Source organism: Myotis davidii, unplaced genomic scaffold (assembly GCF_000327345.1).
Source record: "Myotis davidii unplaced genomic scaffold, ASM32734v1 scaffold143, whole genome shotgun sequence".
In the NCBI taxonomy this organism is placed as follows: Eukaryota; Metazoa; Chordata; class Mammalia; order Chiroptera; family Vespertilionidae; genus Myotis; species Myotis davidii.
The window spans coordinates 8,766,623-8,781,650 of record NW_006294876.1 but is presented as its reverse complement, the minus strand read 5'-3'; the positions used below and the strand labels follow the sequence as shown (position 1 = coordinate 8,781,650).

Sequence of the window (15,028 nt, the reverse complement as noted above, 5' to 3'; positions counted from 1 at the left end):
AGATATGCTATTCAGAGAGACAAAGTTTGAGTTGTTGGGATGACAGTGAGCAGGCAGCCCTATCCTGCCCTAGCTTGCCCTGCTTGGGGCAGCAAGCTGCTCAAACTGCACCCAATCAGGGAGCAGGAGACCTGGTCCCATGCGCTCGGATGACAGCAGGCGACGTTGGAGCAAATGAAGGGCGAGAAGAGAAACTGAAGGCACTTCCTTAAAGAGGGCAATTTCTAAGAAAAGCAAGACGTAATGAGTGAAGAACCGTTTCCTTGACATCACTCCTGCTATGGATGACAGGAAAGCCAGTGCGAGTTACTGACATTGGAAGTAGGTGTGGTGGCAAGTGGAAGCAGAGGGAAATGAAGCACAAACACAAATAAAAACACGATGAAGCTCCCTGAGTCATCTCCTCGTTTCACATAGCTGTAGCTAGACTTTATCTTCTGCCTTTGTGTTCTCTCTCTAACTTCCCCACCCCCCAACCGAGGGCTCAGAGGTCCTTATGACTAAAAAACAAAACAATACAAAACAAAACAAAAGGCGAGGTGAGGCTCTCGAAATTTCGAAACTCTCCCCAGTCCAAGTCCAATCACTGAAACAGAAGTTATTTCTGTGCTGTGAAACAAACAGCACGTGTGACTCAGAGATGGGGACACAGTATTTTGATGCTCAGTTAAGACATCTGCTGGGGTCTGACCCCAGTGGGTCCAGGGGTTCCCCAAAGGTGTGGACGGAGTCGGCGAAGAAGGAATGACACGGAGACAGCGTTCAGTTGATCAGCAGCCTTGCCAGGATCTCTAGCCACAATCTCCAGCCAAGTTCTGTGTCCATGTTCCTCCGTCTCCAGGCTCTGCGCAGGCTCTGTCCTAAGTTCTGTCTCTAAGTTCTGTCTCTCGGATCCTCATCTAAGTTCTGTGTCTAAGTTCTGTCTCCTGTTGTCTTGTTGCATCTGTATTTATACCAGTTGATTCTAATCCTATCAATCTCTATTCCAAAGGTTAGGGAGGTTCTTATCTCCATTCCAGGGAGTAAAGATTATGTAGTTTAAGCATGATTGTTCATAGTTAAAGAGATTAACTACCTGCCTGGCACTTAGTGAAGGGGTTTTATTCCCTCCCTAACTTCAGGGGAAAATCTCTACCTGGGGAAACAACCTTTCTCGGAGAGGTGACCTTGGTTAAAACACATAGTGCCAAGAAGGTGACCAAACATATTAAGAACAGTATGCCATATATGCCAGGTCCCTTGAAACAGCAAGGATGGACCGGCTCCTAGCAGACATCTTGTAATCCCACCGCGCAAACAGTCAGATTCTACCTCACTTGAGTGTAACCTCCCAGGGCCTGAGGACATGGCTTCAGTGGTGCTTGGGGACCAGTGAGTTTCGTGTTTCTGTTCCGGCCTTGTTCTGCTGCCTTCGTGCTGCCCCAGCTACCCACGACCCGCATGGAGTTGCTGCTGCCAGGTGCACAGGCACCCTGTTCTGTGAGTGGCGGCCCCATGTCACCCCTCAGGCTGTGCAAAGACACTGCTCTCCCCTTAGCGAGTTTTTCTAAAGCACAAGGCAGATCCTGTCCCAACTGTTCGCGATACGACCAAGGCCAGGGTGCGTTGTCTAACAGGCGCTCCCGTGCCAGGAGTCAGAGTGTGGAAGTCGAGTTGAAGAGAATGCCTTTACTCTCAATGATTTTCCTCACTTTGAACAAACCAGATTACAGTCGTCCCCCAAACAACGTCATAGTTACTGAGCACCTCTCACGTGGCAAGCACAGTGCTCTGCGTGACCTCTTCTCAACCATCTTTATTAAAAAAATCTTTATTGTTGAAAGTGTTGCAGGTGTTCCCTTTTTTCCTCATGGACCCCTTCTAGCCCACCCCTGCCCCCTCCCCCTTTTTAATGACTTAAAACAACAGAAATTTATTATCTTAAAGTTCTAGAGTTCCGAAGTCTGAAATGAGTCTCACTGGGCTCAATTCAAGGTGGCAGTAGGTCCGGGCTCCTTTTGGGGGACCATCTGTTTCCTTGCTCTTTCTGGCTTCTAGAGGCTCCCCAGGTTCACAGGCTCAGGGCCTCTTCCTCCAGCTTCGAAACCAGCAGCGGGCGACGGGTCGACTGTTTCTCACAGTTCTTCCAAGAGAGATGGTTCTTCTTTTCTTAAATATGCTTTTTAAAAAATTGATTTTAGACAGAGAGGCGGGGAGAAACATCAGCTGCCTCCTGCACGCCCCCTACTGGGGATCAAGCCCACAACCCAGGCATGTGCCCTGACGGGGAACCCAACCTGGGTGCACCAGATGATGCGCCACCCACTGAGCCACCCCGGCCAGGGCCAGATTATTCTTCTGCTGTCCTGTCTCCTTCTCTGACTCCACAACAACGATCTTTGAAACCGTTTGCAGATCAACAAACCAACCTTGTTTACAGGGATTTCAGTGGAGGGCTGTCTGACCAGAGGGACCCAGGGGTTTTTTCCGCCACAAACGCTGCACAGACCGAAAATCAAATGTCAACATAGCTTTCAAAAATAATGTCCACTTTATCAAAAGGCTTTTGGGAGAAATTTTTTCCAATAAGAAACTCTCCCACTTCGTTTACAGTTGATTTCAGTTTATAAAAATAAATGGAATAGCATGCGTTTTCAGAAATGGTTAGCTTATTAAAAAAACAGGTTCACTGACGATTTTAAAGGTGTGTGTGTGTTTAAATAACAGGTGCTAATGCCAAGAAAATTCATACAAGACTCTTAAAACTAATATTTTATTCAATTATTTACATAGCAGTCATTGTGAACATATTTGCTCCATATACTGCTCTCTCTTCACCACCTCGGATTTCTCCACCTGACATATGGGGAAATGTGCCTGGTTTGGAAATTTACTTTGGGGAACTATAAGGGCCATGTTTCTCCTTTTACCCCTAGGTAGTAAAGTGAGCCTGTTTTGGATTAAGGAGCTATTTCTCACATTAAAAAAAAATGAGGTGACTGTACGAAGGGCCACACCCAGTTCCGATAGCCGTGTTCAGGCCTGTCCTTGCAGGAGTCAGAGCTTCCAGTCCTCACCTTCCAGCTGCTTCGAATCTCTGAAATGGCGTCTCATGTAATAGACTGCAAATCAACTTACCTTTATTCCCCGAAACAAGAATATTTCCTCTCTATCTCCTCCACCCGAAGAGTCTAAGAACTCAGTGCCAAGCTTTCCAAACACCAGCTAGAGAGAGAGATTCGTGTCTACCAGCTCTGTGGCTGTGCTTGCCACCACGGGGAGTGGCTACTGGATGCCAGATTCCATGTTCTATGTGAGCAGCTCTTATGCGCAGATATTCACTGAGCGCCTTCTATGGACCAGGCCGGGGGCTAGGCACAAGGATGTTGGTGGGAATACATTCGACATGGCTTCTGCCCGCCTGCGCTTTTCCCAGGATAATGGGGTGCAGGGGGCGATGCCTTACTGACCCAGGGCCGCAGACCGGCTGGAGGTGCTGCATGCTTGGGTTCCACAGATGCAGCTCTCCTGGGTCACATACAGGCTCACACACGACACCTGCCCACCACACGCCACCCCCCTCATCATCCCCATCGCTGGGAGCAAAAGGGCACAGATAAGAGTCCTAACAAACAGGCCTCATCCCGGCTCCCCCAGTTCACTACGCTGATCTCACACCGAACCTGCGGAGGCCAGAACCCTGGACATCCAGCCCCCAGAACTGTGAGAAACAGATGCTTGCTGTTCCCAAGGAACCATTTTCCTCAGTTCCCCTGTGCTATCGGAGTCTCACAACAAAACGCATGATGGGGCTAAGCGGAAGAAGGCGGACTTTCTTACATAACCTGTCTTTAAGTTGAAAGAAGAACCTGGTGAGGCAGGTTGCAAAGACAAGGTGATAGATAGTGTGCACATTCTCCATTGCCTCCGATTGGGAAATTCAATAAAATCAGGTTGGCGCCTGCTTTCCTCTCTGGAGAGGGTACTGCCAGTATCAGCACCAACACGCCTGTAGCAGCACGCTTACTTCCAGGCTGCAGGTAACGCTGACGCTGATGGCAGGCATCCTCTGGCCCTCTGTGGAGCACTAGGTGCACAGATCTTTATCTGAACGCCTCTCCCTCTGCCCCACCTCTGTGTCCACACCTTCCTGGGCCCTCTGCCGGGCCGATAAGAGAACAGGAAAGTTCTGGGCACAAGGCTTCTCTCTGCCACTTACTGTGTGAGTGTGACCCTGGGCAAATTATTTAGCATCTCTGAGGCCTCCTTATCCAAAAAGTGGAGAAAGCAATACAAAGCTCACAGGATGATTGGCGAGAGCAAATAAATGACCTGCTAAGTTGGTGTCGATGAGCAGCGTTAGACAAAGGCCGCTTGGCGATACTTTAGACTACACCAGGCTCAGCACCTCTGTGTGTCCCTTCTCACCTCCCAGTCATTGGGGCCACACCACTGCTGGGACTGGCCAGCTGGGCAGCACAGGACACCTGACACCTGCCCAGGTGGACACGTGCTCCTGACATCTAATGGCTGATCATGAAACCAGGTCTGGCTCTCATCCCGAAGCTTCTGTGGACAAGGAAGGCAGAGGAGGATCCACCCACAGCGTGGGAAGGTGGTTAGAAGTTACAAGGTGTAGGCTCGTGTGTAGGGAGAGTAAGATCATCCGCATGGGACCCAATTCCACACCTTCCCCGAGAGCCCTCAGAACTGACTTCAGGGTAGATGGCTCCTGAGCAAAGCAGACCCTTTTTTTTGTTTCAGCATCAAATTTATCCATCGGTAATTATCAACAGTGGTTATTCAAACTATGTATTTTAAAGTGATATTCAGCTAAAACTTTTCTATGTAGAAAATGAGCTTTAATGTTTATAAATTCTAAATAATGAGAAGAAATATACTAATCCACACAGGAAGCATTCTTGCTGAAAATGTTCAATCTGAGCATGATCATGAGGAAACAAACTCACAGACTTCTAAAAAAAATATCCATGCCATGGGAAGAAAGAAAAAAAGCAAAGGAACTTTCCTAGATTAAAATATACTAAAGAAATATAATGACTAAATGCAATATGTGAAACTTGATTGATTGATTGAAAAAAACTATATAAAATATTCTGGAAATAGTTGGAGAAATTTGATCATGAAATATATAGATAAGAAACTGTAATTTTTTTTGGTATAAAGCTGATAATGTGATCCTATAGAAAATGTCTTTGTTCTTGAGGGATGCCAAATTGTACCAGTAAAAATAAATTTAGGCGTGAAGTATCATAATGTTTATGTTATTTTCCAGTGGTTTACCAAAAAATGTATATATTTACATATATAATGTTTTATATACACACACAAAAATAGAGAGAAAAACAAGTATGGCAAAATATTAACAATGATTAATCTAGATGACAGCAGGGATTCATAATACCATTCTTTCAAGTTCTCTGTAGGTTTGGACAACTTTATAGTATAAAGTTGAAGAAATTGTATCTGTATGCTGTGCTCTTAAAATATTATATGAAGTTTTGCATTATCTTTTCATGTCATTTCTCAGTTGAGTGTATTATTGGCTACGTTTGCATACTGTATCATTGGGATTTTTGCCCTCTTGGCTCCCAAGAAGTAACATTCCCATGATCAATGCATACCCAGCCCCGGCCACATTCCCGGCAGGAATCTGTTCACAGGTCCGCTGGCTCGCTCTCCAACACGGAGCTTGGGGGCCGCGTGCCCGGTCTCGCCGGATGTGCCCCTTGGCTGTGCCTCTTGCCATGGTGCTTCTTCGTGTGGCAAGGGTGGCCGTTGGCATGTTTCTTGGCAGCTTGTTTTTTCATCCACTGCTTAACAGTGTGGCTGTGCGGGCTGACACAGATCCGCCGGTGCCTGACATGGAGGCTGCCAAAGAGGCAAGAGAAAGGTCACGGGTAGAAAGAACAAGGAGATGCTGACTCCCAGGCCGCGCCCACGCAGACCCCGCAGGTGCAGGCCTCCCCGCCGCCGGCACTCACATGACCGCCGCCAAGTCGCAGTCCCCATCCGCTCTCTGGATGCGACACGCGTGCACTCTGTCCAGCAGCCGCCTGGGGACGTGATGGGAAACCGCAGTGCAGCAGCTGGAGGCGATGGGAAGTATGGCTGAAGGAGGACAAGGAAGAGCATGTCACACCTTACAGTTTGTAGAACAACCGCCTGGTTCGCATCTTAAAGACTCCGGAAAGGCTGGCTGGTGTGGCTCAGTGGTTGAGCATCGACCTCTGGACCAGGAGGTCACGGTTCAATTCCCAGTCAGGGCACATGCCTGGGTTGTGAGTTTGATCCCCAGTGCGGGGCGTGCAGGAGGCAGCCGATCAATGATTCTCTCTCATCATTGATATTTCTTTTTTTTCCTTTTTTAAAAAATATATTTTTATTGATTTCAGAGAGGAAGGGGAGGGAGAGAGAGATAGAAACAACAATGATGAGAGAGAATCATTGATTGGCTGCTTCCTGCACCCCCCCTACTGGGGATTGAGCCCGTAACCCAGGCTTGTGCCCTTGGCTGGAATCGAACCTGGGACCTTTCAGTCTGCAGGCTGATGCTCTATCTACTGAGCCCAACCAGCTAGGGCTCATCATTGCTATTTCTATCTCTCTCTCCTTCTTCCTTCCTCTCTGAAGTCAATAAAAGAATGTTTTTAAAAAAAAAGACTCCAGAGAAACAGAAAGTTAATCCACTTGAGTGAGGGGCCGGCAGGGACCGCCGGGCGGCTTTGGTGGCAGACCCGAACAGGCCCCGGCTCTGCCTTCCAGAACCTACACTGAACGGGGGGAGATAAAACTAAGTACAGAGGAAGCACAGACCGAGTGAAGAGCGGACAGCCGCTCCGAACAGCCATGTGCTGGGGCTGCAGGCGGACTTGGTAAAAGGTGGAAGAAGCAGGTTGACACAGTTCTGCAGAGAGCCCCATGTGGGCCCCGGAGCAGGTTTCAAAGTCCCCACCTGGGAAGGACTTGGCCGAATCCTGAAGGATTCACTGTCTGGAGAAAAATGGAGACTTATCCAGACTAAAGCAAGTGCATGGTCAGGAGTCCATGAAGGCCTGGGGTGGGAGGGGGCCGCTGGAAGAGGTCAGTGGGGGGCGGGGACATATATAATACCCCGTGGTTGGCAAACTTGGGCTCGCGAGCCACATGCGGCTCTTTGACCCCTTCAGTGTGGCCCTTCCTAAGCCTTAGGAGTACCCTAATTAAGTTAATAACAATGTACCTACCTATATAGTTTAAGTTTAAAAAATTTCAATCGTTGTACCGTTGATATTTGGTTCTGTTGACTAATGAGCTTGCCGACCACTGCTTTAAACCAACAAACAAAAAGAGTCCTGAGGCTGGGAAGCACAGGCGTAGAGAAGAGACCGCTGTCTGGATCGGGCAGCTAGGAAGGTGAGTGACGGGAGCATGAGGCACACCCCGGGGGCCTAATGTCAGCCTCCGGAGGTTTCGCTTTTATGAAATGGGAACCATTAAAGATTTGAGAAAGGAGGAGGGTTTTAGGAAAACCCATGCTGCAGTGATAAGCAAGATGGACTAAAGTGGGGAGAGACAGCGGCAAGAAGTCAAGCTGGGGGGGCCGACCTTACCCAGAGGGAAGGGGACGGGGGCAACACAAATGTGAAGGGAATCGCACCCCTGCTAAGTGTGTGTCTGCAGATCCTGCTGCCACAGGCGTATAGCACTCTCCTGGGCTTCCCATTTCACCAAGTGGCTAGTTACACAGTGGTTCTCAACCTTGGCTGCACAGGAGAATCACCTGGGAATCTTTTTAAAATCCTGATGTCTGGGCCTCATCCTCCGGAAATTCTGTTTCTTTGTTATTCATGTTGTGGCCCCACCACATAACAAAGAAACAGAATTTCCGGAGGACGAGGCCCAGAAATCAGGATTTTGGATTTTAAAAAGATTCCCAGGTGATTCTCATGTGCAGCCAAGCTTGAGAACCAGTGGGCTAGTAATTTCTTTTAAAAAAATTTGAAGTTAAAACCAAGAGGCTGCAGGTGCAGCCTGGTAATAAACAGAGGTTAGAATGAGAGGCTGAAAGAAATGATTTAAGCCGCGCTATGGTGTCAGCTGGAAGCAATAGAAGCGCCTGCCCTCGGGCGGGGAGATGACCTCCGAGTCCATGCTCCGGTCACAGGGAGACGGGCTCCCCACAGCGATGGGTGGAGAGGACGTGAAATGAGGATATCGAGGTGACTCGCTCTCTGGGCGCCAAAGTTTTCCACTGCCGTTCATTCATCTATTCATTTAACTTTTTTAAATATATTTTTATTGATTTCAGAGAGGAATGGAGAGAGGGAGAGAGAGAGAGAGAGAGAGAGAGAGAGAGATCAATGATGAGAGAGAATCGTTGATCAGCTGCCTCGAGCCTGCAACCCCAGCATATGCCCTTGACCAGAATCGAATCCGGGACCCTTCAGTTCGCAGGCCGACACTCTATCCACTGAGCCAAACCAGCTAGGACTATCCATTTAATTATTCAATAAACATTCACCTGACAGTTCCAGGCACAATGATACTCACTGGGGGATACAAAAAATACATAAAACAGTATGTCCCTGTCCTCAAGAGGCTGTGGTAGAGGAGACACTCTTGGAACTAAATGTTCAGGGAATAGCCACAATGGCGCACTGTAACTGCACTTCTCAAATCTGTGCTTCTGGGGCTCCCACAAGCATAAAGACAGGGGCACAGGCATTCCCTAGAGCAAAACATCAGAGACCATCTGTGTGTCTACCAGTAGTTAAATGCATAATGGTACATTATAAGGATGAGATAGGTCTATATATGTTAACACACGAATTCCATAATTGATTAAGTACAAAAAGCAAATTTCAGTATAAGAACTACAAATGATTCCATCTTCATTAAAAATATACATACACACACAGAGGAAAAGATGTGGAAATATTTAGCCCCAATTTATCAGAAAAGACTACTTCTAGAAAGGGGACACATTTTCAACTAGCCTGAAATACCTGTGATTTTTTAAAACTTCCAGTGCTAGGCAGGTTGGAACGAATCCTATAGAAACACAGAAGACTACAGAACACCACCCAGGGAGGATGGGAGGTGTTGGGGTTCTTGTCCCAGCATCAAGAAGGGTTCAGGAATCTGGAAAAGGGGCTGTGAGTAGATGACATAGGAATCCAGAGACTAATAAAGAATCTGGAGACGAGATATAATTTTGAAAGGCATTGGGGGGTCAGAGGACCTTCAGCGAAAGGAACTGAAGACTCCCTCCTTGTCTAGAACCCTTGCTTTTATTAACACAATTTGTCCTAAGGCAAGGTGGAGATAATACACTTCAAAGGGTAAGGTTTCAAAGGGTACAGAGTCTATTGTCAGTTTGGGGAATAGCCTACGGCTGTTCAGGCGTTTGGCCAGTAGGAGGCAATAACATGTAGATTAAGATGCCCTTTAACCGTCTGGCAGCCACAATCAGTTTTCTATTCAGGTTTGGGGAAATGCCTTTAGCCATTCCCAACAGCTGACTACATGTGTGACTCAACCCTGTTGAGTCACCAAGTTTCATCAAGCTATTGCTGAAACTCTTGAAATTATGACATGCTGGAATTGGTCTACGGCAGGGAGGCATCAAAGGACGTGAAGTTTGGACTCAGTTTTGGAGGAGGGGTCAGCATTCACTGGTTGAAAGGGGGGCGGGGGGAGGAACATTCCTAGTAGCAGGAACTTCATACCCAGAACCCTGGTGTGGAAGAGAACAGAGACTGTTTATCTCACAGAATCTGAGTCACATTTGAGGAATCTGGTGTCTTAAACAGGGACAAGTCTCCTCTGGCAAGATTCTTACCCACGACAGTCCGAGGAGCAGGCTGGCAGTGCCTTCAGGCCTTGTCCGGGGCCTGGCGAAAGTGCCTTGACCTTGGACCCAGACCCTCAAGGACGATCTGTGTCACGTTCACTGGAGCTCTCTCCCTCCAGAAAGAAAGACTTGCACCTGCTCCCCCACCCGCCTGTCCTCACAGCTCAGTGCTGCTCCGTTCAGAACAGAATCTCAGCTTGATATAAATCAGTGACAACCTCGCTGCAGCCCAGGATATCTATACCTCAATTCTCAGGGAATGAACACATACATACAACCTCCAAGTAGGCGTTAATTATGTATCTACACGAATTCATTTACAAAAATGTATGTCTCCAATGACTACTAAACCATGCATTTAAATGAATAGATGTAGTTGGAATACACCCACATAAGACAAATAAATTGTTAAGTTCGGCTCAGCCTCCCTTCGGTTCTCAGTTGGTGACACCCCGGCCTGCGGCAGCCCAAGAAAGGAAAATGTTGACATTGCCCGGGCAAGCTATTTCATGCTGCAGGGATCTCTCCGCTTCCCTCTCAATCTAGAGCCAGTAAGAACTTTCCGAGCTGTTACAGGTGTAAGGAGTGTGTGTAAGGCGCACCCAACGCCACCCAACCAGTTTCCCTGGAATAGGAAAAGCATCGTTCGTTCAGCAAACAGGCATCGAGGGCCCCTCTGTGCCAGCCCTGAACACTGCATGAGAAGTAAACCGGGCATAGTAGTCTGCCCTCGAGGGAGGAAGGCAGTTAAACAAGTAATCACAGCACAGCTGACATGTTGACAGGCGTTCACCGTGTGGTGGGATCATAAGGGGCAGAAGCCACATTCAAAGAGCCACATACTGCCTGACTCCGTTTATATGAAGTGTCCAGAACAGGCAGGTCCATAGCAACAGAAGGTGGACCAGTGGTGTCCAGGGGCTGGAATGGGAGTGGGGAGTGACTGCTTACAGGAACGGGGTCTCTTTTGGGGGCTATGAAATGTGCTGGAATTAGAGGTGACGATTGCATAATTCAGCGAAGGCACTGAAAACCACTCCATGGTGAATTTTATGGTAGGTGAATTATATTTTAACTTTATAAAAAATGCTAGAGGAGAACAGCACTTTGGTTGTCCTTACACTTATTAATACATTTATTTCCTCAAACTAATTGGTTTTTTCCCCTCTAGCTACGCTGTGCTGCTTATTCTCCCAGTCAAACTGTTTTAATATCCCCCCAAATTTGGGAGTTTAATCCATGTGTTCACATATAAGAATCACTATGTGAATTCTTACAGAGCGCATCACTAGCTATATCGATATATATCGATGACTTCTTCTGTGTGAGTCACTATGCTAGGGATGGAGGTAGGAAGACCAAGAGTTACTAGCTTCAAAGAGCTCATACACAGACCACTGCCGGCTTGTGACCCAGGAAACCATAAAAGAGGAAATGGCTTTCTGAGTCATAAGTCAATGGCTTTCTGTGTGTTTAAGAGTTTGAGTTGTCCGAGTGCTGACATCAATTCGAGAAGTAGTCATGTTGGCAGATGTGACTGGTGCCCTAACGAGGAATTCCGAAATACGTGTAAGGCTAGAATCCTTTGAAAGTTCTTGAGGAGTTAAGCAATGAAGAATGGTATCAGGGTGGCTTTTGGACAATGGGAGGGTTCTTTTGGACAATGTCGCCCCCTAGAGGTTTTCTCATGCAGTCTTCAGTCAGAATATTTCCTTTTTTAAAGAAAGGTCAGCAACTTTCTCTGATTTCCACACTGGAGAGATTTCGCAGAGGCAGTACAGTTGAAAACGGAATTAGTAGACATTTCTTCTGCATTGACATCGTTTTTATTCATATGATACGTTTCCTTGTTTGTGGAAGCAAGCTGATAAGGAATTCGGAAAACTAAGCCTTTCTACAAAAACTTCCACCTTGAACGCCACCATTGCAGGAGGCCAGGAACCCCAAGGAAAGAACCTGCTTTTGTCCTAAAACAGGAATCCACACAGGAATTTACCCTTACTGATGCAGTAGGGGTTCCCGAGAGGGGAATGTGAGAAAATCATTGCGAATAAGAGAGAGGTATTGCAGAGCGGGCTTGACAAAGCAGCGGGCCCAGAGGTATGAACACGCAAAGAGCTGAGGTTTGTTGTGAGGCTGATCCCCTCACCCCCCACCCTATCCCCACCCCTCCCCTAACTCTCCCCAAATGCCCCTTTGCTTTGGGAAGGACACCCAGAGTGTCAGCCCAACAGTTCCCTGACAGGGGATCTATGAGAGCAGCACCTGCTGGCTAAGGCCAGTCCTCTGGGGGACGAAGGTGAGCACCAGAGGGCGGGGAGTGGGTTCGCAGCACCTGCCCAGCAGTAGGGCCCCTGACCGTGTGGGGTACCAGCCTCTCTACCCTATCAATCCACCTCGCCCTGATTCTTAGAGGGGAAGGGCTCTTCTCTAGGACCCACAAGTTCAGAATTACCAAGAACGTTTGGGTTGGGGAATCATGGGAGAAACCTGTCATGACTGTCAGGCAAGACCAAAACTGGTTGTGGGAGGGGGGATCAGACCATCATAATGTCAGGGGCCAGTGCAAGCAGGCAGCAGGCTTCGTGGGTAACATCTGCCAGTCCATCCCCTCTCCTTGGTCCACTCCTCATAATTAGCATTTCTCAAAGCTCCATCCATGACTTTCTACTTTTTTTCCCCATCTATATCTTCTCCTGCTTTGTCAGTAACTTCAAAATATCTTTGTCTACTTTAACCTCTACCCCAAGACCCTGACATACATCCAACTGCTGTTCAACATGCACTTGGCTATCTCACAGGCTCCCCTAACCTAATAAGTGCTCAACTGAAGACATTCTCTCCTGCCGCTTTAACTTCACCCCTTTCCTCATCTCATTTAACCATCATTTACAGTCACCCAAGCCAAAAACCCGCATGTCATTCCAACCTCCTGCACCCACAGCCTGCCACAAACTCCTGTAGTTTTACTTCCTGAACATTGCTCAGATTTGCCTCTCCCTTTTCATCCCTCCTCCACTGCCCAAGTTCAAGACCTCATTCGTTGGCTCTGGGCCTACTGAGCTCCCCAGTTGCCTCCTTTCTCCCAGTTTTGCCCATTCTCCACATGAACCTGTGGTCCCCTGGCTTCCCTGGCTTTCCTATATATAAAATTAAGGGTCAATATGAGTGTCTTTTAAGACTCCCTCAGGACATCTTTCTACCCACACCACTGCACAGAGTCTACAGTTAATGCTACGTAAATGTCTCTTGGGCTGAACCAAGTTATGTTGTAGTCCTGTATGTCTCATTTTACCTTGTTTAAGGCTTTTAATGCCATTTGAATATTTTTTCATTCTTTTAAGAGAAAAAGATTATCAAGGTCTTATGTACCAAATAGTGCCTTTTAGAAACATACCATCTCTCTACCCTCAAGCAATTAGGGGTCAACTCAATATAAAATAAATTATCTGTCCATTATACTTAATGTTTTAAAAATATTAGTATCTCATGAAACGCATTACTATTTGTCTTACTAACTATGGTGTTATTGTTATCGATTCTGTTGGTTCTGAGTTGTTATCCTTGTGGTTTCCAGTATTAAGTGGAATGAGTGACTTGCCATGACTGTCCCTGATTTGGTTCTGTCAGTTAATCCCCTTCACCCCCAGCCCCGCCCCTAACCCTTGGTCACTAAAGGCCTTAGAGAGGTCTGTGTTCAAGACATATTAAGAGGAACTCTAAGGCACTACACATCAAACCTGGGGTATAAAAATTCGTTTCTGGGTTTTAGGAAATGGATCCTGTTACCGTAGAGACGTAAACCAGCTTCCTCTCTTCCTTAGATATATTGCACAATCTCTTGCTACTCACGTGTGGTCCCCAGAGCTGCAGCAATGGCATCAGTCAGGGACTTATCGGAAATGCACTCGTATAAAGGGCACAGCAACTTGAAAACAGGGCAAAGACACTGCCATTGCTGGAGAAAGGACTCCCAGGGTAAAGAAGACATGATAAGAAAAGTTCACTTGACCTAACGGTTTTGGCTCAGTGGATAGAGTGTCAGCCTGTGGACTCAAGGGTCCCAGGTTCGATTCCGGTCAAGGTCATGTACTCTGGTTGTGGGCACATTCCCAGTGGGGAATGTGCAGGAGGTAGCTGATCGATGTTTCTGACTCTCTATTCCTCTCTGTAAAAAATCAATAAAATATATTTTAAAAAAAGAAAGATTTTTTTAAAAAAAAATTAAGAAAAGTTCACTTGGCTGCTGGCAGTATATCTCAAGTCTATGACTGCAGTTTAAGAAGGGCAGTGCATAAATAAACACAATGAGCCGAATGTGGCTGGTCAGAGACACACTTCCCCATTCTGGTGGACTTCATGCCTTATGGAGACATGTCACACGTCACACATGGATGCCTACAAAGAAAGGTGTCCTTTGCTGCCACCAAGCAGGCAGGAAGGACTCACCACGCCATGATGCACGAAATGCTAAGCCCAAATGAAGTCCTCCCTTGTGCTTTCTGGAACCTGGGATAATGTTTGGGTAATGGAGAGTGATGAGGGTTTTTCTTTACCTTAATATGAAGCCTCTTGGCCCACAGCATGGACACGGGAGTGGCCAGGGGGTAGCCCAGAAGGGGGTGCGTGATTCGGGGCCGCAGAGATACACTGAGAGGTGTGACCGCACAGTTGAGCAAATGGAGACAGACAACCAGGTTCGATTCCTGGCTCTGCCACATACTAGCTGATGCTGGGTGAGTTACTTAATTCTCTGTGTCTCCGTTTCTTTGTCTGTAATATTAGGGATGGGTAATAGCACTACTTTACAGGGTTGCTGTGAAGATTGCATGAGTTTGTACACTTAAGTGCTTAGACCAGGAGTGACGAATAGTACATACCCAATAAGTGGACACAAACAGAAAAAAACACATCCGGAGGCCAACATGCAGCACAGTCCCTGCCCCACAGTAGGCACCCGCGTGTCTATTCGGTGCCTGTGGGATGTGTGGATGTATTGCCCCTCCACTTCAAAGTCATCCTATGGCCAATTCTGTGAAATTAAAATGAAGACGGGCCCCTGAAAGACGTTTCCTTCGCCTGCTGTCGTGCCGTTGCACTTTGTCGGCAGAGGGCGCTAGAGAGACATTGCAGGGAGAGAGTTTTCCTGGCTCAAGCCAGGGCACTTCTCCTGCACCAGGCTCTGGAGAGAAA

General features: G+C 47.3%; 1 protein-coding gene across 1 annotated transcript in view; it reads right to left on the bottom strand.

Moving 5' to 3' along the window:
• Positions 1–4,825: 4,825 nt before the first annotated feature.
• CCL28 (chemokine (C-C motif) ligand 28) overlaps positions 4,826–15,028 on the bottom strand; it is a 16,837-nt gene continuing 6,634 nt past the window's right edge. Inside the window, exons 3-4 of the mRNA XM_006769489.2 lie at positions 5,985–6,111; positions 4,826–5,871 (exon numbers count right to left, since the gene is read on the bottom strand). Of these exons, the coding sequence (XP_006769552.1) occupies positions 5,658–5,871; positions 5,985–6,111 (341 nt within the window). The 3' untranslated portion in view covers positions 4,826–5,657. The remainder of the gene's footprint in view (positions 5,872–5,984; positions 6,112–15,028) is intronic.